This window comes from Cavia porcellus, unplaced genomic scaffold (assembly GCF_034190915.1).
Source record: "Cavia porcellus strain 051 isolate PalLab524CR breed Dunkin Hartley unplaced genomic scaffold, mCavPor4.1 scaffold_24, whole genome shotgun sequence".
Classification (NCBI taxonomy): Eukaryota; Metazoa; Chordata; class Mammalia; order Rodentia; family Caviidae; genus Cavia; species Cavia porcellus.
This window is the reverse complement of record NW_026947507.1, coordinates 35,309,270-35,330,825: the sequence shown is the minus strand read 5'-3', so window position 1 is coordinate 35,330,825 and position 21,556 is coordinate 35,309,270. Positions and strand designations below refer to the sequence as shown.

At 43.7% G+C, this 21,556-nt stretch overlaps 1 protein-coding gene and 1 long non-coding RNA gene across 3 annotated transcripts in view; one reads left to right on the top strand and one right to left on the bottom strand.

Moving 5' to 3' along the window:
• Positions 1 to 1,277: 1,277 nt before the first annotated feature.
• Positions 1,278 to 21,556, bottom strand: part of Xpo7 (exportin 7) — a 92,290-nt gene continuing 72,011 nt past the window's right edge. For both annotated transcript variants that reach the window (XM_063234838.1, XM_063234839.1), the window contains exons 15-29: positions 19,525 to 19,660; positions 18,964 to 19,037; positions 17,732 to 17,812; positions 16,868 to 16,931; positions 16,382 to 16,490; positions 15,206 to 15,312; positions 12,095 to 12,183; positions 11,426 to 11,533; positions 8,301 to 8,383; positions 7,831 to 8,045; positions 7,478 to 7,616; positions 5,600 to 5,760; positions 4,439 to 4,537; positions 3,822 to 3,949; positions 1,278 to 2,839 (exon numbers count right to left, since the gene is read on the bottom strand). In XM_063234838.1, coding sequence (XP_063090908.1) covers positions 2,746 to 2,839; positions 3,822 to 3,949; positions 4,439 to 4,537; positions 5,600 to 5,760; positions 7,478 to 7,616; positions 7,831 to 8,045; positions 8,301 to 8,383; positions 11,426 to 11,533; positions 12,095 to 12,183; positions 15,206 to 15,312; positions 16,382 to 16,490; positions 16,868 to 16,931; positions 17,732 to 17,812; positions 18,964 to 19,037; positions 19,525 to 19,660 — 1,687 coding nt within the window. In that variant the 3' untranslated portion in view covers positions 1,278 to 2,745. The remainder of the gene's footprint in view (positions 2,840 to 3,821; positions 3,950 to 4,438; positions 4,538 to 5,599; positions 5,761 to 7,477; positions 7,617 to 7,830; positions 8,046 to 8,300; positions 8,384 to 11,425; positions 11,534 to 12,094; positions 12,184 to 15,205; positions 15,313 to 16,381; positions 16,491 to 16,867; positions 16,932 to 17,731; positions 17,813 to 18,963; positions 19,038 to 19,524; positions 19,661 to 21,556) is intronic.
• Positions 3,841 to 20,286, top strand: LOC134472709 (uncharacterized). Its single transcript, XR_010042635.1, has 2 exons — positions 3,841 to 3,974; positions 20,025 to 20,286. It is a non-coding gene; the product is annotated as an uncharacterized LOC134472709 (long non-coding RNA).

Here is a 21,556-nt window from a genome sequence, read left to right as displayed (position 1 = left end):
TTTCTGTGCAGGAGGAAGGCAAGGAGATTCGGTACCATATAAGGGAGGAAAAGAAGGTTGCTCTTTCCCCTTTTGCTCTGGCTGCTGCCTTAAAGTGTTTTCTAGTGCTCTGCCACCCTGCCTTGGAGCCAGCTGATTATGGACTGAAATCTCCATAAACGGAGCTAAATAAACCTTTTCTTCATTTTGGGTGTCAGGTAATTTGTTCCAGCAACTAGAGAAAAGTAACCAAGACAGCTGGCTCATTTCTTTTGTCCCTTTACTTTGGAATCAGAGTGAAGCCTCACATTTAAAAAAAAATTTACTTATTTTTTGGTGGTACCAGGGATTGAACTCACCACCTCAGGCTTGCCAGGCAGGTGCTTATACTACTGAGCTAAATCCCAGGCCCACAGTTTTTTTTTTTGTCATCTTTTTCATTTTTTAAATCATCATTTTCTATTTCTATTAGGCTTGGAAATGGAACTTATCTAAGATTAATTCAATGTGCCTTCTAGGCATTAGAATAAAATGTTGTGCCTTTAAACCACTTCAGGGCTGAGAAAGTGACACCAGTTCCCAGAAGGCTGAAACATCACAGAAACTATCAGTGCATCTGGGTAAGGCAGCAAGAGGGTTCTCTGGAGGCTGAGTCACTGGAGATGGAGGTGCGTAAGGTTCACAGCTTCTCCGCACCTAAGCTCTCCAGGGTCCTTGGCAACAATAGTGCTCTACACTTGGGCACCCTGTGGTACGGGATCAGGAGGATCAATCGTGTGTTCTTCATTATGAAGTCTGACCCTTGAGGTCTGCATAGTATTCCGGGGGTGGCATCTTCCTGGGGAATGCCAGTAACTCTTGAGTGAAGCCCAGCCCACATCAGAGGAGTGGGGTCAACATTAACAAAGCTGAGTTTTCTTCGGTTACTGCTTGTTTGCAGTGGCCACATTATCACCCAGAAGCCTGGACAAAGTGGCTTCACTTTTACGGCTATGGAAAGCAGACTACAGTGTATGTAGGTCACCTGAGCTAACCGTACTTTTACAAGAAGTTGAGTTAGACTTAATTGAACAGAAGCAAGATAATTTTATATGGCTAAGCAGTACCTGTCGCCCACTGGCTTTTAAGAACCCATGTTTGGGGACAGGAATTTAGCTCAGCAGCAGCATAAGCACCTGCTTGGCAAGCATGAGGGTCACAAGTTCGATTCTTGTACCCAAAACCCCATGTTGGAAAACCCACTGTGTGCTTGGAATAAGCTCCCTAGACACACACTAGACTTGAGTGCTGAAGCCAGGTCAGTAGAAACCATTGAAGTTTATTGGCGGTCACAATGCTTACACTGTATGCAGCAACACCCTTACAAGTCTATCCGCAACCTGATCACGCAAGAAAGGATTCACCACACAGTTGCCAGAGGAGAAGGGAAAAAAAATTAACAGGCTAGTTTCTGGGGGTAGAGGAGAAAAATAAAATGAAACCTAATTGATGAGTGTCCCATGGGCAAGAGCTGAACTAGAGATGTGTACAGCTAGCAGCAACAATTGTGGAAAAAGTACAAGGCAAATAGCTTTCTCCATTAATTTTCTTCCGTAGGTTAATTTTTTTAATATTCAAAACATTTATTATGGTTTTCATTTTATAAAAATGTATATTTTTCAAGGGGTGGGAGAATGTTAAATACTTCATGCTAGGTAGACCTTGTTATTAAGAACCCTCCCCTGTAGTAACTTTCTCCAGTTCATACATTCACGAGTGCAGGGCACATATAAATACCACACACACACATCCACACACTGCCTCGAGGGCCAGGAAGACACAGCTGTGGCCACACGCGGCTGGATCTCTGGTGGACTCATCCCAACTGCTCACCAGGAAAGTGACAGGCTCAGTGACATCCATCTGGTCTCCCTTTACAGAGATCGAGAACACTAAAACACATAGTGAAATCCAACTTTTAAAAGCAAGAGGCATCTGTCTGAGGATGAAGGTAAGCAAAGTGGGAGGGAGAATGGAGAACACCGAACACTTTTAGCTGGAGTTATTGCCACTGCAAGAGGCCAGGGGACGTAGGGCAGCATCCACTGTTAAAGGGGAAGGATGGTGCTCTGGCATGGCTTAGAGTTCCTAATAACAAGGGTCAATACGGCAATAGGAAGTGGTCACTTTGGGGGCAAGGAAAGGGGGCAATAAGAAAAAATATACATTTGGGATTTTTTTTTTTGCCTCTCTACACTGTGTCAACTAAATATATCTCTGTACTTTCACACATCCTTGTCCAGTAAAGCTTCAGGCCACCAGAATACACATTTTCTTCACTCGCATACATAACCCCTCACATCAGCATTGGTGCACTAGACTCTGTAAAAATTTTTCAATCACACTTTTTGTTTTTAAACTTGAGTCAATATAAACCTTGTTCAAAATGTTATGAAAAAATGTACATGTTTATACAAGGCAGGTTGTGGCAGGACACTGGGGGTTCTCCCCCCCTCGGTGGCCCCAGGAGGAAGGGGCTAGAGTCTCAGACGTCTGTGTCTCGTCTCCTCCCACCACCCACCCAGTCCCCTAGGAACCAGCAGCACCCTGCCCCAGCGAATGCACGTACACCCCATTCCCTGGGGAAGTAGCCAGGTGACCTTTGCCATTTTCCCCACACCCCTGGAGGAAGGAGCCGGATCAGCCAGGCTCTCTCCCTGACAACTGTCTGCCCCTCTGGACCACACCACAGGGACGCTGCTCTGTACAGGTCCAGTCCAGGCGGTGTCAGCTCATCATGTCATTGCTGTTCACGCCGTAGGTGGAGTTTTTCATAGAGTCGTTGACTTCTCGACGGAATGCTGACAGGTTCTGGGTGAACCTGCAGAGAGCACGAATGTGGGTTCGGGAGGTGGATGGCAGGGCAAGAAAGGTCTTGGCCTGAAGTATTTTTTTTTTAAGCAGAGAAGTGGCTACTGAGAAGTAGAACACAGGAATCGATGGGTTCCTGTTTGTAATTCATCTGTTTTAAGACTACAAGGGAAAACTGGCTTGGTTTTATACCCCTTTCTGTGTGACAACTTCACAACAGGCTGCAGATGGTCCAGTCTGGGACCCTGAGAGCCACCTTTGTCTCCTGCAACGCAAAGGAACCTTGCTGCCACGTGGGAAATGAGCCTTACACAGTGAGGGAGCCCGAGGGTGAAGCCCCTTGGGTTTATGCCAACAGACCTGTGTTCCCTCGCACGGTGGCTGCCAACCACAAGTGCCAATGAACCCTTCAACTGTGGCCTGTATGCCTGAGAACTGAATCGAATGACATGAAGTGTCCAGTCTACTTCTCCAACACACTTGAATTAAAATTAAAATGCTCTCATCAAAATTGAATAAAAATAAAAACATTCAATTCAGTTAAAAAAAATGGGGTACGGCGTTCTCAACTATAAAGGTATGAAATAGAAATACACGTCCAGTATTTCTGGTAAAAATTTAGCATCTATATTGAGGCTACACAGGGTTTTGAGGCTTGGTATAGTAAGATGGTTAAAATGTTCAGTGTCTGAGTCCTGACTGACAGTGACATGACACCTTAGGAAGTGCCATTCCATCACCTTTCTTACTCCACTGCACTCTGCCTGTCTCTTGCCTCTGGCAGTTGGGACCAAATGCAGGGCCGCAGGCAAGCTAACTCAGCACTCTGCCCTCAACTTCACCCCGCCTGCTCTCTCCACCTTTTGTAAATGTGGCTTCTACAGCTTTCCCTGCTTTCCTGTTGGGCAGCACTGCTTTAGGTGGTCTCCAAATGGGGTGCACAGAGTTTCCATAATCTGCCCAGGACTTCTTGGCAGGCCCCTTGCACTCACCTGTCTCTGTTTTTTGTTAGGAGATTCCGCTCGATGCCTTCCATCAGGTTTTCAAAGCAGAGATGCATGGCCTGCTGCTTCTCTGGCGGCTGGCTGTTGACGATACTGTTCCTTAGGTCAGAAAAATACTGTGGGGACAAGGATGGAAACAAGGTAAGAGATGGTGGGGAAAGGCACAGGAGTCTTCTGTGGCCTTCTGGAAGGAATGGATATACTAAACTAGCCATGTTTCTTTTTCAAATTCAGGCCGTGTCATCATCCTACTTAAAAATCAGGAATTTCTGTTTGTAAAAACACTTTAGGGATCATCTGATCCAGACCCTTTTTTTTTTTAGTACTATAATTGTAAGGCTGTTGATGATGGGGCTAGAAGGAGAACCGAGGCTCAGCTGCTCTGCTTCCCAGATCTAGATTCCCTTACTCCCCACAGGAAGACTCTTCCTCACCCTTTACCCCTTGCCAATCACAACAGCCATGCTCCTGGCTTCTAAGGGGTCCACAGGAATAACCTGTACTCAGTAATCGGCCTGTGTTCCTTGTTGTGCCATTCTGGGGCACTCCTGAAAGCACTGCTCAGGGAGCAGGGAAGTGAAGCGGACCACAGTTGCTCATCCTACCTTTTCATTAAGTAATATCAAGCCAAGCAGGGGCCGAGACATGGACCACTGGTTCCTACAGTCTTCAAAGATGATGATGTTCAGCACCGTGGACAGCATCTGAAAGCAAAATTGGAAGGCAGGGATCTAGTGGTGGCTGCCCAAGGGAAGACAGATCCCAAGCGAAGATGTGTGTCAGGCTAAAGGCCTCTGTGGTGTAGTGTAACCAGTCAAATATTCAGTGAAGCTTCGTTTTAGTCTTCTATTTATTTCAAGGTTTCTTTTGCAATATTTCCTTTCCTGTTCTTAACTGGTTTGCTAACTTCATTTAAAATTGGGCCTTCTCAGTTGAGTCTGACTCATGGGGAATGGAATGAGGTCAAGCAAACAAAAGTACAGTGCTAGGGGGAAAAAAAGAAGAAAAGTAGAATAGCAAAACCACCCTGTAATGTCACTTTCAGGTACCAGTCTCAGAGGAAAAAGCTTTGGGACATTTTGTGGGTGCCATGGGGTTGTGAATTATTTTACTGCTACTCAACAGTACAATGATCAATGCTGAGTTTAGCTAAGATACTACTGGCTTAAATATAATCACTCTTAACTACTATAATCTCAGCTACTTCAGAGGCTAAGGCAAAAGGATCACAAGTGGGAGGCCAGCATGGACAATACAACAAAATCTTCTCTCAAAATAAAATTTTAAAAAGGCTGGTATTTAGCTCAGTGACTTAATCACTTGTCTGGTACGTGCAAGGTCTTGAGTTCAATCCCCAGAAAAGTTTAAAAAAGGATTGGGCATCTAGCTCAATGCTCCCTGGATTCAATTCCCAGTACCACAAAAACACCCGCTAAGATCCCAGTTCCTTATCTTAGTATTGGGGCTTCAAATCTTATTTTTGTTATATACAAATAAAATACAAATAAGCATATGGTTTGATCTGTGTGGTAGGTTACTTTCTTCTGTCTTGCACCCTTGTTCCTGTTTTTATTTTCAGGTTTTCTATATCCACTATTTAGCAAACTCAAAATTGATTGCAATTTTAAGAGGCTTCCCTTGGCAGCAGGACCCTGGTAAGATGTTAGTTATAGCTACACTCGCCATCTTGCCTAGCCACCCCTCTTGGAAAGGGCCTCCCACGGCAGGACACCCCATTACGACTGCCTAAGCCTTGGCTTCCTTACCTGCTGGATCATCTCTGGATGCTGCTGCATGATGTGCAGAAAGCGGTCACTCTCCTGGTTCAGGGGTGTTGTTCTCTTTTTGGTGCTACGTGACAGCTGCTTGAAGAGGTATGTCACAATGTGGTCCAGACAGGAGCAGCAGCCTGTGCATACCATGGTGTCTGGAGGAGAGGAGCAGAAGGAAGAGAGCGGGGATATTGAGCTGCTATCGGTGACTTGGCTGGGATCCCACAGAAGGACCTGGCTGGATTGCCAACTGTGGCCTTTGCACCTGAGACCACTACTGAGGCTATTTCCTGTTAGCTTCTTACCCTTATGTTATAGGCAAGGCCTAGTTTTTATGCCTGGAGCTGAATGTGTGGTAAAAGATAATGTAAACATTACTTAAATTACTGGCTCAATTTATTTTAGATGTCCCCTAGTTCCTTAAAAAAAAAAAAAAAAAAAAATCACTCATTTTTACACACAGGAAGTGCTTCATTTGTGCTAGACACCGCAGCAAGTACTTCCCAGATACTTCTGAAGGACTCTAGGCGGTTTGTACTACACATACACACAAGGACACCGGAGTCTGGAGATTACAAGACCCCCTTAAAGACAGCACAGCTAGTAAGTCAGATCTGTGATTAGAACCAACAAGGGGAAGGCCATGGAACCCAGCTTCATATAGCCTGTGAATATCTACATTTGTTAGAATATGGTGCATGTTCTTGTTTACTGCTGGCATAGCATCTTGGGAGTTCACCACTCCTCTGTGCTCTTACCAAGAGAATGGGGTAGCACAGCCAGTTCACCAGTGCAGGCTAGTAGCAGCCAAGAGCTTTGAAAAAACAAACAATTCTAAAGCTGGGCTTGGTGGCACATGCCTGTAATTCCAGCACTTTGGAGGCCGAGGCAGGAGGAGGCTGTGAATTCAAGCTCAGCCTAAACTGCATAGTAAGACCCTGTCACAAAAAAAAAAAAAAAAAGCAAACAATCTGCTTCTTGGAGGACTGGTAGTCTGTACCAAGGTCCCTGTATTTTCAAGAAGATAAAAACAGCCTCCCAAAGCAAAGTCTGATGCCTTGATTGTACTGTACTAGATAAGGCAATGCCTCTGACAGAAGTAATCGTGGGTCACAGAAATGGCACATAGGTGTGGGTAACTCACAAAAGTCCAAAAAGTCAGACTGCATCCATATCATCATTATTTTACAGCTGACTTAATCTCTGTTTTGCTGGGCCTAATATAAACATGTTTTATTCTGTAACAGCACACACACACACTGTACAATCTACTAACATTTCTGGAAGCAGCCAAAACAAAAATAGTTGACAGGAACCACAAGGCCTAGAATGGAAAACTTAGGGACCCTCATGGGTCCCACAGCGCTTCGGAGAGTCTTACAACCCTTATATGGTTATGGACACTCTGCTTCATGTCTTTTCTGTCTTACTGTTTTGCACTGTGCACCAGATGCACCCGACTTCCTGGTTCTCTCCTGTCAGAAGGTTCTAGTGCTGCCTCTCCTACCACTAGAAACTGGCCTACATCTGCCCAGCTTTTCTACACACTTTGACGCTAAGCCTTTCGGCTAGTCTTCCCTGACCCCACCCTTAGTAACTGGGAGCTGACTATTTACTGTTTGGGGCAGGGCGTGAGAGAAGGGAATAAGGTCAGTATGGGAAAGGGGCAGAGTCGTTCTTCAGTGTCTCATCCAGCAGACACAAAGCTCCATAAGGACGGGGGCAAGTTGGTTACCCTGTTTATACTGCCTGATAAGCTGGCTCCTAGGCTTGATCACAGTTTACCTTGGACAGGGTCCTCTTGTAAGGGCCAGTTCCCCAGAGCAGTGATTCTGCTTAGGTCAGGGTACCAACAAGCTGACCAGTGCTTACCAAGTGCAGTAAGTCCTTCGGAAATAGAGGAGAGAATATACATGATAACGTGAGGTTCCAGACTTGCGATGAAGTTCATATGGTCCTGGGTCAGGACTTCCAGTAATGAGTAGTAGGATTGGCTGAGCTTGGGATAGTCCTATGGCAGAGGAGGAGGAAGAAAATCAGCCTCAGCACTAGCCAGCTTCGGTATAAAGGGATATGGCCCTAAATAAAACAGTTAAGTTCCTTCCAGTCCGGAAACGAGTGACGGAGTTAGAGCAGAAAGAAACTAGCTCACAGCTTCTCCTGGTCTCAAGTTAAAAAGTCTGAGCATGATGAAAGGCAAGATTCCCAGCAAGGCTAAAGCTTACCAGGAGGTCACTGTGGGGAATGGAGAGGAGCAGCTTGATGAAGGTCTGCAGAGCGTTGTCCAGGGCGTCGTCTCCGTAGAGGCGGAAGACTCCGAAATTGACGTAACTCCCGCTGAGGGCAGCCTTCAGCATAGAGAAGCAGATGGAGATGCCCTTAAGCTTCAGTGCATAGACCTGATCCTTCGGGACCTCTCCTAGTGTCAAGATACGATTGCCTGATGGACAAATAAGGTATATAATCAACCACAGTGAGACCAAGTTTTGACACCATCTCACCCCTCTCACCCCAAAGGCACACAGTTCCAGCAGGCCGTCCTTAGCAGCTGGTGCGCTAACACTGCACATGAAGAACACAGCACTCACGGGAGTGTTGTTCTGGCCGCTGTCGGGGCAGCCCGAGAGTACATGCTGTGTGCAGCACAGTGGCTGAGTCAGAATCACCTCTTGGGTGTGCTGCTTAAAGCACCTACCGTACATCGTTATCATTTTGCTGGTCTCTCGGAAAAGTAAGATGCCATTGGGGGAAGAGACATCAAACTGGAGTCGTTGAGATCTGAACAGAGAACAGAGAAGACAAAGTCAGGGCATTTTCTTGGAAGATGGGAGTCTTGGAGGACTCTGGGTATTCCCATGAAGATGTGCAGGGTGCCTGTCCCGATGTGAGGATAACCAAGTTAAGCCAACTATTTAATCAGTGACACAGTGTGTATCTTCAAGTCCAACATGACAGATTAGTTTCTGCTACTCAAATTGAAAATACTTATAAGAAACAAGACAAAAAGCAGATAAAATCACTTCTAAAGTCCTCAGTTTCTTGAAGGCTGAGGCTGGAGGATCATGAGTTCAAGCCCAACCTGTGTAACTTAGTGAGACTCTCAAAAAATATGACTGAAAGTCATTCTGCCAATCACTTCTTGGTACTAGTTCAACCCTTCAGACATCAATTTACACCTCCCTTATGTCTTCTGTGGCAAGTAAGAGGGGGAGGTACAAGCAGTGTTGCCACTTATAAGAAAAGAAACTAAGGGACTTCAAGTGTCACAACAGATGTTAAGCAAGGAAGGAAAAAATTTTTAAATAGTAAGTTTTGAGGTTTTTTGAGACAGGTCTTACTACATACATAGTTTAGGCTGGCTTGAATTTACTATGTAGCCCAGGCTGGCCTCAAATTTGCGGACATTCTCCTGCCTCAGCCTCCTGAGTGCTGGGATTACAGGTGTGTACCACCACACCTGGTTAGTTTTGAGTTCTGACTCTGTAAGACTAGAATATTTCTTCTTTTGTCTGTTCTACTTCTTGTTCAATTTGGAGGGCTCTCCGGTTAGTTACTTTTCTCTTACTGTTGAGACAAAATACTTAACACCCAAAATTAAAGGGAGAAATGTTTATTTAGCTCACAGTTTGTAGAGGCGTCAATCCATAATCAGCAGGCTCCAAGGTAGGGTGGCTCTGGCAGAGCGGTGTTGCAGAGTAGAACCAGTTCGTGGCAAGCAGAAGACGGCAAAAGCAAGCAAGCAAGCAAGGGGTGACCCCAGCTCTTCTGCCCCTTTTATCTTTTCTAGCCTACTTAAGGTAGGCAGCACTCACATCCTTAATCCTGCTGCCCTTAAGCCTAGCATTGTACCACAATCAATTCCAGTGTCACACACTCTAGATCAAGCCACTTCTGAGAAAGCCTCACCTATCACTCCTGCAAGAGGCTTTGGGGAGACATCTAAACACAAGCCATAACGCGCCTCAAACCCAAAAACCTTTCTTGCCACCCCCAGGCTATTAATTCCAAAATATGCAGTGAACTCACCCAATTCCTTTTTTTTTGGTCTTTTTGAGACAGGGTGTTGCCATACAGTTCAGGCTGGCCTCAAGCTCACTTTGTAGCCCAGGCTGTCTTGAACTTGCAACAATCCTGCCTCAGCCTCTTAAGTGCTGGGATTATAGGCATGCTCCACCTTGCCTGGTAACTCATCCAATTCCTATGTGGTCTCTGTTTTTACTCCTGCCTCTTTATTCCTACTGTATGTAGCTATGACACCTTTAAGCAATGTAGCCAGTCATTTTACAGCCTTGCCTAGAGTGCCTAGCAATTTCCCACTGCAATGATAATCAATGCTAGCTTTCCTGGCACTGCTGTGCCAGGTACCAGGTGATCTGGCCTCTGCCCACTGCTTTGACTCCTTATCCTATGGCATCAGCTCACTCAAGCTTCAGCCACAATGGTATTTTTTCTGTCTCAAGTTGCAGCAAGCTCTGCTGCTCTTAAGAAGCTTGTAGTTGGCTTCTGTCTGGAGCATTCTGTCTGTGCAGGGGCACCCAACTGTGTCTCATTTGAATCCCAGCTTGACCATCACCTTCTCTAACAGGCCTTTCCTGGTCTGTTTCTCTCTATCTGATTACCTTACTTTTTCTACAGCATCTACTCACTGCTGAAATTGCCTTTGTATTTTCTTTTGGCAGTGCTAGGGATTGATCCCAGGGGCGCTCCACCACTGAGCTACATCCCCTGCTCTTTTTAAAATTTTCAGATAGACTTGCTAAGTAAGTTACCCAGGAAGAACTCAAATTTGCAATTCTGCCTTAGCCTTCCAAGCAGCTAGGATTGCAGGTGTGCACCCCAGCTCCTGCCTTGTCCTTGTTTTATTGCCTGTCTTTCCCAAAGCATGTGACAGTGAGAGAGTACTGAGATTCTGCCCAGCACAACTGCTAAGAAGTGGATGGGCAAGGACTGGCTGTTCACAGATACCTATTTTATAAATAACTAATTCTTGAATGTAAGCCTCATTTGAGGTTATGGCCTCTCGCAGCACTTCTCATTCTCCCACAAAGGCAGTTTCAAAACTTAACTCTTGGCAGTCCCACGAAAGACTGATGCACAACTCGAAATTCTAGCCAAGCCAAGATGCTTGTGTTTTCATTATTGATACATAATAATGGCATGGATTTTGGGGAACTGGTATATACACATACTGCTTCTTGATCATGCTCACCCCCAGCCCCTTCTCATCTCCACTCTAGCTACTGTTTCCTATCATCGCTTTTGTTTCGCTCTTTATTTATATTTTGGATTGGAAATACCTAAAATTTAGTGCCTAAGATATTTTTTTTTGCTTTTTAAAAATTAATCTTTAGAGACTTACTGATACCGATCGTTTCAATTAATCAAATAAAAACTTTCTTGTGATTTGCCTGCTTCAGTCTCCTGACTACAGGTGTGTGCCACCACACTAGGCAAAACATTTCTTAAGAAAGATTATTTTAAAACATTCCATTTCCTTCTCAACTGTCACTACTCTGAAATGTGCCAAATAGAGCACCACTGCCACGTGTTAATTTTTATAACTGTGCCAGGGAAGTCAGAATCTTGGTTGCCAAATTTCTAAGAACAGAATTCCTAGGACTCTGTTTCTTGCACGCAGCTATGGCTTTGTGTGGTTGGGGATACCTGTCTTACATACAAACAAACAAACTAGCCAACTTTAAGAGGTATCCAGATTTGACACCAGTGCAGATCTCCTACAATCTGCCCCAACACTAGATAGTCCCGGAGCTCTCTCAGACAAGGGCAGCTGTACCCTTGAGACAGCACCCTTCTGCTTACCTGTTATGAACTAGTTCAGCCATCAGTTTGAGCACAGGTGTGGTACAGGCTGGATCATGGTACCAGAGCTCAATTGCCCGTTGGAGAATTGGCATATAAGATGGGTATCTGTAAATGGGAAGCTAAGGAAGAATTTTTGAATAAAGAGAAAAATAGAATAAAAAATAATTTTCTCAGCACCAGCCAAGCAAAACTCAAATTACAGTTTCTCTATTTCACATCTCTTGGTTGCTTTATATTTAGAAGATGGTACAGTGACTGCATATCCTTTAACCTGTACTAGGTGTCTAGTAATACATTTTAATGTACACAGTAGTCTTTCTTCAGCAGAACAATGTATTTCACATTGCTGTCCATCCTTTACTAGTGGATATAAGGGATCTGCTTACTTCCCCTCACAATTATTGGAGAAATGGAAGCACTCAAACTGTTGACCATCTTCCTGCCCCAAACAGATTTGAAGTGATCTGTTTAAGGTTATGAAGTCAGTAAGTATACTTTTTAATTCCACCAGGAGATGGGAATCCAAAAGAAAGGTATGGCAGACCTTCTGGATAACTCTTCATCTTCTGCCTCTCCTCCCTCCCGCCTCTCCTCCCTTGCTCTTCTATCATCAGTCTCACTCCAGGTAAGGCTCGTGCAGCATACTAGTAGTTTGAGTTAGGATACATCCATTCAAACAGCATCATGAAGCTGGTCTTGGCATTGAAGGCGAACGCTATCCCTCTTAGGTCTCTCACTAGACCAACTAGAGTTCGCTGTAGCAGAAGGCAAAAATATATTAAAATAGAAGAAAAACCAAACCAAAACCATCTGATAGGGATTTTGCACATCTGTAATCAAATTCTTCCTGTCCAACAAATACTTCCTGTCTAGCATTCCTGATGGTCTCTTCTACGCTAGAATACAATCTTTCCACTTAAAATTTGTTCTGGAAGCTTGTTACTGAGGTTGAACATCCTTCATATTAAAATGTGAGATCTGAAAAGCTCCAAACCCAAAATTTTTTGAGTGTTGATTCAAAAAATGCTGCCATAAGTAAAAATTCCATACCATGAAGCTTTGTCTCATGTACAAAATTATAAAAATACTATATAAATCTTCAGGTTCTGTGTATAAGGTACTAAGCTGTGTGTGTCTAAGAACCATAAGTGAATTCTGTGCTTATACTCAGGCACTATTCCTAAGATATCTCATTTATATATAATCAAGTATTCCAAAATCCAAAAGAATTCTAAGATCTGAAATACGTGTGGCCCAAGCATTTCAGATAAGGGATATGCAACCTAGACTATAGCTTTTGGCAAAAACAGGCTGATAAATAATAAACTATATTTAGGAAATGGAAAAGTAAAAATCAAACAACAAAGCACCCCAAACATTCAAAAGTAGGAAAAGAAATCCCCATGGAGGAAAAGACTGGGAGACTGGAAATAAGACTGATAAGCTGAAGCCTGGAGGAGTAAAGTATTATGTTTTCCTTTTATAGGAAAAAAGAAAGAGGCTCAGAGAGACCAAATCCCAGGGCTGTGTTAGGTGGTGGGGGCCCAGATTAGTCTTCAGCACACACTAAGACTCCAAATCCAAATCTAATACTCTCTTCTCAATACAACTGTTTTTTTTTTTTTTTTTTTTTTCTTTCTTCCCTTTTCTTTTTCATCTTTTAAAGATACGTAGTATTTAAAGACAGGTCAGTATTAAGTTCAGGCTGGCCTTGAACCTGCTTTGCAGCCCAGGCTGGCCTCAAACTCTCAGGACCCATCTTCCTCAGCCTCCCAACTGCTGGATTACAGGCATGTGCTACATGTCCATCTTCAACAGAACTTTCTGAACAGGGGTCCTGAACAACAGTAATACTACTTTTTTTTTTTTTTGGTCTTTTTCATTTTTATCGGTACCAGGGATCGAACTCACGACTGCCTGCTTGTAGGCAGGCGCTTATGCCACTGAGCTAAATCCCCAGCCCCAGTAATACTACTTTTAAATTCTAGTGGTCATCAATATGCTAACCACCACATATGTGGAAGCCTACTTTAAGCAAACAGATCTATTCTTTGCTCTTTTTTTAAAAACTTTTTATTGGTACCAGGGATCGAACTCACGACCACCTGCTTGCAAGGTAGGTGCTTATGCCGCTGAGCTAAATCCCCAGCCCCTGCAAACAGATCTATTCTTGACTGATACCAAGAGCTCAACTTTGCAGTCTAAGACTCAGTCTAAGACATCGTCAATTTAAAAGACCGATCACAGGGATATAACAAAGACATGGAAGACCACTTTAGTCCATAGTGAAGCTGTTTTCCCCACCTCTCGATGCTGGGGAAGGATCCTGGGGCCTGTGTATGCTAAGCAAGAGCTTTACCAATGAGCTCCTCCTTAGCCCCAAAGGAGGTTTTCAAGATTTTATTCCCTTTGTATGGGACTAACATGAGGGGAGGGGCTGAAACTCACTGATACTCCTCAATTAAGTCCTTCATGCTGGTTGATACCATAGCCTAACTTAGTGATACGTTTCCTACTAACCTTTCTTGGTGTGAAAGGTACCTATCTCAGACCCCAAATTACTTAAGAGAGGAAGGAGCTGGATAAAAGTGTGTTGCTGTCTGACTACCTTGAGGATTTGAAGATGGAAAGTTAAGAGGCTTTTTAAAGATGAAAAAGGAGAACTTTAGAATGCCAGGTAGAGCCTGGCATTTTTTTCTGGCCAACTCCAGGTTATTTGCTGGCTCTATGGGCTGCCCTGGTGCCCTAACATTGTAAAGGGCATGCCCAATATTGATATCCTGGTGTCTGCTGATCTGGGGAGCACAAACATCTACAGGTCAGGAGACCAGGTGTGTGTGAAGTAAAATGATGAGGAAAATAACAATCAAGAATGATAATTCTGACAGCCAGAAATCAAAAACTGAAAGTAACTTAAAATTCTCTATATATGGAAACTCAAAGAAAAAATCTTCATGAAAAATTATGAAGAACTGAATGATAATGAAAATGTTACATATTAAAAATAGTGGAGACAGATGTGGTGGCACACGCCTATAATCCCAGCACTCAATAGGCCGAGGCAGGAGGACTGCTAACAGTTTTGAGGCCAGCCTAGGCTATGTAGTGAGTTTAAGGCCAGTTTGAATTACACAGTAAAACCCTGTACCAAAAAAACCAACTGGGCTGGAGATGTGGCTCAGTAGTAGAACACCTGCTTTGCATGCATCATAAGGTGCTGGGTTGGATGTCCAGCACCACAAAAAACCAAAACCTTATGGAATCTGAAGATCTGTTTCACCACAACACAAACACTACTAAGCTGTGTGTGTATAACAGGATGATAAAATTTTGTATGTTTTTTACAATTAAAAAAACTTATAGAATATGCTTAGAGGCAGTTAGTTTTAAATGACTACTGGGAGAGAGGAAGGTCTGAAAAGTTAACAAGAGTATAAAATTAACAACTCTGGCAGGGTTGATCTAAACGAACAGTGAAAGCACTAATAAGCAGTACTAAAAATGAAAAGGGGGCAAAGATATAGCAGTGATTAAGAAGGTAGTACAAAAATTACAGTATCTTTATGATGACACATTTAAAACCACAGATTAAAAACACTTGATGTTATCAAGCCCTGCTGGTTCTTTAATTTGAGAATCCCAAGAGCCCAAGAGATAAGTAAAAAGCAACCCAAGGGCTGATGTTTGGACAGCGCTGTTTGCCGCAGCGCTGGCTGATCTATGCTCCATCAGGGACTGTCTTGGCCAGGAGCTGGTCACTGGTGGTGAAGCACTCACCTTTGCCTCTTGCTCGTTGAAAGTGTTAGTGCTAAACATCTGGGCCACTGCCTCGAAAGCTGCTGTGAGCGGCAGCATGAACTGCTCATACTGATCTTCATCCTCTCCTGCAATGGAAACAGCCCTGGTGTGACTCTGCTACCAACAAGTGCAAGCTGGGTGTGCTTGAGGAGTTGGCATGAAAGATAAGCAGGCCCCAGGATAATTCACGGGCTCCCTTATTATCTCAAAAGGCCTTAGTAGTCATTTAAGAATAGAATGTATACAAAGAAACCAAAATTTTAAACAACGAGACAGAGATCGCCCAGTCCAGGGAAGTCCTGTTTTAGAAGCCGAGCACAGCATCAGAGATTCATCTGCGTATAAGGTGCTACTCAACTTACTGATTGTTGTTGCCTTCGGTGAGAACTAGAGGCAGCTGACAAAGGAAAGGCTGATGTGTGAGAACGAGGTGAAACTGAAAGAGGTATGCATGGAGACTTTCCTCACACTTTTTAAAATAATTTTCAAAAACCTAGGACGTTTTACAATATTTTTCTTTTTTAGTAGGATTAAATTCAAGTAGTTCAAAATTAGAATAATATCACTGGGCTTCAATTATTAGCTGGTCCAGAACTACTACTATCCCCAGCAGTGCAAGAGCCCTCCTGCTACACATGTGCAAGAGACCCAGACAGTGACGCCTCCACCTACTCCCAAGTGGGTCTGCACCTTGGCATGGGGGCGGTGAAGGCAAGCAAGATAGGAATCTCAATTCATGGTCCCCTTACTTTACACAGAAGAGCTACATGACATATTAAGACATTATAGGTCTTTTAAATTTAGAGACAGAGTCTCACTAGGCTGCCCAGGCTGGCCTTGAACTTCTGATCCTCCAGGCTCAGCCTCCCAAGTAGCTGGGACAACACTCATGTGCTACTGTGCCCAGGGATGAAGAGAATTTTGAAGCCACCATTTATTTATCAGATGAAAATTTAAAGAATACAATGTTACTCTCTTCCAGCTATAGGGACCATGACAGAATGATGTGTTCTTGGTGAAATCTGACTGTTATTTCAGATGGTTTTGTTACTGTTGAAACAACAGACATTTCCCCCACATCTGTTTTTCTGTCCTCAAATAAAAATTTAGAACAGTGCCAGATTACTTTATCAGCCTCTAGATTTATTGCAGTACCTAAATCCACCATGAGGAGACGCCCAAGTGCTGTGTAGAAGGTAGTCCGACACCGCATGTCTGTCAGGTTGGACTGATTGTTAATACCCAAAAATGAAAAGTGCTCGCTCTAGTAAAAAAAAGAAAACAAGTTAAAAAGGTAAAAACATGGGTCAGAGGTAGAATGCAAGTCAGTAATTTGAGAATTACTGAGCCCTTTCAAACTAATGGCTCCATGATCATTCCTTCAGGATCTGTATCAGTTACTATGGTTTTACCTACTACGAATTTATCTCCAATATGAATAGTAGTGGGTGACTCCAACACAACTCAGGTCATCCTCAAGCCAGAGAGTAGCTCCGATGACAGTAACCTGGCAGTGTGACCCGAGCCAGAGCCCGAAGTCTGCAGCACAGCACCAGGGCCTCAGTGTGAACATCCCTTGATATGCTGAGAAGTGTGTGTGGGTGGCTGGAAAGAGGACAGGAAGAAGCTGAAACCACTCACCGTGTGATTGTTCAGCATGAACTGTACCGCACTAAGCTTCACTAGCTTCCTTACGCTACTGTACGTGAAGACGAAGGGAGGAGGTCAAGGAAAGTGTGAAGCAAACTGAGAATCGTCAGCAGATGGAAACCCTCCAGGATTAAGTAAGTTTACTCAAAATGCCTTATTTTTCTTAACTACTTGAGTGTACCACTCCCACATAGGCAAAAAATATGTTCTCTGCTGACCAAAGTTAACTGATTAGGAAGAGAACCCTGAAAAAAAGTGGTTACCCCAAAGAACCATGACTATCCTATAGTCACTTTCCTTGACAGGAGCTCCAAGAGAAAGTTTAAGCCCGAGGGCCCCAGCTGCGGCCCCCACTGTGCATTGGGAATGGGCTTCTTGTCTATGCAGCACAGCACTAGCCGTGTACAACCTTGAAGAGAAATGAGAAAAAGTCACTCCAGCAGTTTTTTCCAGGTGTCACTGCTCTTGCAGACCCCTGCTTATGAAAGGCTTCAGCAGTTGAGACACTACAGTGGTTGCATCCAAGGTAAGAGGTGGCACAACTACCACTTCAGTCATGAAGCTTGGCATCAGGATATTTCCACCAATCAGCTGTAGGACTCCGCACAAAGGATGCCACAACGTCAGTCACACAGCACGAATACCTGTGGGCTTTAGCACTAGCTAGGGATAAATCTGTGCTGTGCTGGCTCCTTTTGGGGACTCTGGAGTTGCTGTGAGTACTGCCTTAGACTCCCAGGAAAACGGAAGCTACCCAGCTAAATAAAAGCAGCAGCAGTAGCAGCAGGAGGCTGTGGCTGCTGGGACCATGCACCAGTTTTTGCTGCGCTCAGGAGCTAGCTTAGAAAAGGATATCCAATGGAGAGGTCATTGAGAAGCTGTAGTGTCTTGGAGGTGATTGGTTCACAGCGGCCCCAATACTTCAAGTTAGTGATGCTGGAGGACAAAAAGGAAAAAAAAAAAGCAAAAGACACTTTTGACTTCTCTGGTTTCTTTGAGGGCTGAGAGAAGAAGAAAATCATCCATCAAAAGTCACCACACATCTGCATCACCAATTCACAGACATCACGACCACAAAAAAAAAAAAATGGGTATAAAATCTCCGTACTTACATTTGGTTGACTAGAAAAATTATCCTTCAGATAATCTTCACTACTTGGTTCCAAAGCTACACTGGCCCATACCCAGGCCCTTGGAATTCTGGGGCACTCCAGGGCTGATTTCTGCAGCAAGGGTAAGAGATTTCTGCGGCAGTGATACATGCAGAGGTCTGCAATTCTGCACCTGCACCATCCACCGTCAGCTGCAGAATTCTAGTAGCCCTTGCTTCTGGATGCTTGGCTGGCAGAGTCCTTTAGACGCCCTTTGCTTTTTTTGTCTTAAATTGTTAACCAGCTCATGGATATGAGTGTTTAGGGCTAGGAGAGTTGGAAAGAGGCAAAATGTCACTTTGCACACAGCCCTGAGTAATATACTTGGCTTTTTAGTGTGTGCACTGATAAATTGGACCAATAAAAGGGAAAAATATAACCCAAGGGGCATAACTTAAAAAAAAAAACAAAAACAAAAACAAAAACAAAGAAAGGGCCAATTAGGACTGCCAACTTTGTAGACAGATCAAGTAACAACACTAGATTTTGCAGACTCAAGACTTTCAGAGGGTGTGATGCTTCCTGAGAAGAATAAGCCCGCCTGAAAGTGGGGCTCTTCCCTGAGGTCAGAACCCTGGAAATCAGCACCAGAAAGTGAATGCCTGTTTTGGGTGCCCTGGTAGCTCGGCAACTGGCTAGAGGCTGAGCATGAATTACTGGGGAGGAAGTTCCGTTTTGCTAAGGCCATTACATGGCTTCACCTGTGATTCCAGAGGCTAAAGAGGAGATTCTGCAAGATTCTGTACAAGCCTGGAATGCTCTGGGGCCGGGCCATATCTCTAAGCACAGCTTGTCACACACTCAAATGCACAATTTTCTGACGCAAACGATCAATGCTGGAATACCCAGGCAGTGGCAGCACAATGCCAAGATCACATTTTACAGGTGCAACAGGACTGCAAGGGCCTCTTGCTGATGGCAAGCTGAAACACTTACATTTTTCCTATGAAGACGCTTAGGACCATGGTCTCGTCATTCAAGCCCAGAACTTCTGAGAGTCGGCGGTACAGCTGGTGTAATGTTGAAGGAAAGAGAAAGTAACCGGAAACTATGAATCAGAACAGTAACATCCTCAGACATTTTCCACACACAGAATAAAATGTGCAAAGAAAATGCACAACAATTCTGGGGCACACTTGCTGAAGGCCAGGGCCAGTTTCTCAGAACTGAACTCTTACTGGTCCCCTTCAATACTGACATGACAGCCAACTGCCCAAACCGTGGCTGCTCTGGACATTAATTCATGTTTAGAGACTAGCAACTGCCAGTTTGGGGGAGAACAACAGATGTTCTGACTGGCCATTTGTTAAGCATATGGACTACTAGAGAAATGGCCCCAAATCTTTGATGAGTCTTCCAGATTCCATAAACTAAGAGAAAACATTTCGGCTATCCCAGTACCTAAAATCTGGAGCCTGTCTCTCAACTGTTATCAGCTGTTTCTGTTTCCATACACAAGAAGTGAGAAGTAAATGGAGCCAACTGTGAGTCTGTTACCTTTGAGGATTTCTGCACCTGGTCTCCAATGTAGATCTTACGGAACTGTTCAAAAAAACTTAGCATGGCCAATTCGAGCTTCTCATTACCCGCCTGAGCTAAGCGGGAATCTGTCAGGTTCATGAGCTGGAGCACCCTAGAGAAAAAGGAGCAACAATTCAACAGCAGGATTCTCTGGCCACTCTAGACAATCCTGCTACCATGAGTGAGTTAACCACACGCTATCCCCTTACTCATCTTAACAGCATTCTCCGCTCTGGAGAGGGAATAAAAGTCTTCATTTCTGCCCCATAAGAATCACAGTCAAGATAGAATGGCTCGGTATTTGTCCACTGAGACAGAACTCATCATCAGCTTAGGAATAGTGGGGAAACATGGATGCGAGGGGTAATGGTCTTTCCTGAAACTTCTGTGAGATGCTGGGTGTTTTTCTCCACTCCAGATCATCTATACCAACAAGGAAGCCCACTGATTCTTGATTTTTTTTTTTTTTTTTTTAGGGTACCAGGGATCGAACTCATGACTGCACGCTTACAAGGCAGGCGTTTATGCCACTGAGCTAAATCCCCAGCCCCAATTCTTGATGTTTTTTTCTCCAGGGGATGAAAGGAATGGAGACACATGAAGGATAGGTGGGAAACACCTCCAGGGACAAACTGCAGATACAGCACCATGACTTCATTTCTTTCCCTGTATCCCTCGCCCCCTAAGAAAGCACAGTGGAAAACCTGAGTGAATGCTGAACAAGTAAGAATGACGTTATTTTAAGTGAGTCATTTGGCATTTTGATAGTTGAGAAGAGGTAGCAAATTATTGTGACATATCATGAGTAGATTACACTCAATTCAGTATATAAGATACTATCTGAACTAGATTTATATCATGACGCATACAGCATCATGCCAGGCTGCAGAATCAGAGTAAGAATTAGATCTCATTCCTATTAAATCTTTGCTCTACGCTTCAAAAAATGGCAGTGGAACAATACCATGGAGACTTTTATTAGGATTAAGACAATTAAGGGCAGACAGGTATCTAAAAAACAAAATGAGCAGGAAAAGAAACAAATGGAGATTCACCGTATGGCATAACTTGACCTCAAACTTATGACATCCTCCTGCCTCTGCCTTCTGAGTGCTGGGATTACAGGCATGTGCCGCCACACCCGGCAAAGAAGATTCTGCAGTGAGAACTACTGAGATGTCTGCAGACCAATGGAGGCAAAGCATCAGGTTAAAGTGCATTCACCCTTGAGACAGCATCTCAAAGTTTTGAACCCTTCAGAGTAGTTCTCTACAAAGTCACAAAATCAGTTTCATAACTACCCTAAATTATTTTTGCTCTTTTCACTTGTATTCACACATGAGGGTGCACAGGTCTCCTATCACAACAGACTAAATGCAGAATCCAACTGACTTCTACCATGCAGGAGATGAAGAGATTCGTAAAAATGTAAATAATTCAGCTCTTCTCATTAATTATGGAAAAGTTATTTTTCATAAAAGCTTACTCAGTTTAGCATAGAATAGGGTTGTTTTGAAATTAACTACTACATGTTAAAAAATGTTCTTTGAGGCCAATACTTTTTAAGAGGGGAAGTATTTCTAAGGTCAAAATGTGTGAGAACCTTTACATCTAAAAACTTGCCTTTCATTTCTGTTAGGTAAGGTTTTAAAAATTACTTGTTATGTTCCAATGTCCTTCCCATCAACTTAGAAGATTTTTCACTGTTTCTTTTCTTTTTTGGTATCAGGGATCGAACTCACAACTTCACACTTGCCTGGCAGGTGCTTATGTCGTTGAGCCAAATCTCCAGCTTTAAAGCTCACTTAAAGGTTTTTAATAAAATGAAAATTACAGAGATATAAAAGAACTTCATCCCACAGATGACAGTGGCATGGCGAAGAGATCTGAAAGGCTGTAGAAGTTTATAATTCCATGTCTGACAACACTGAGTAGTCATTTCCATATTCCATTAACTCTGAGACAGTGGCCTTAATGCAGAACTAACAGTTACTTCCCACATTAGTTT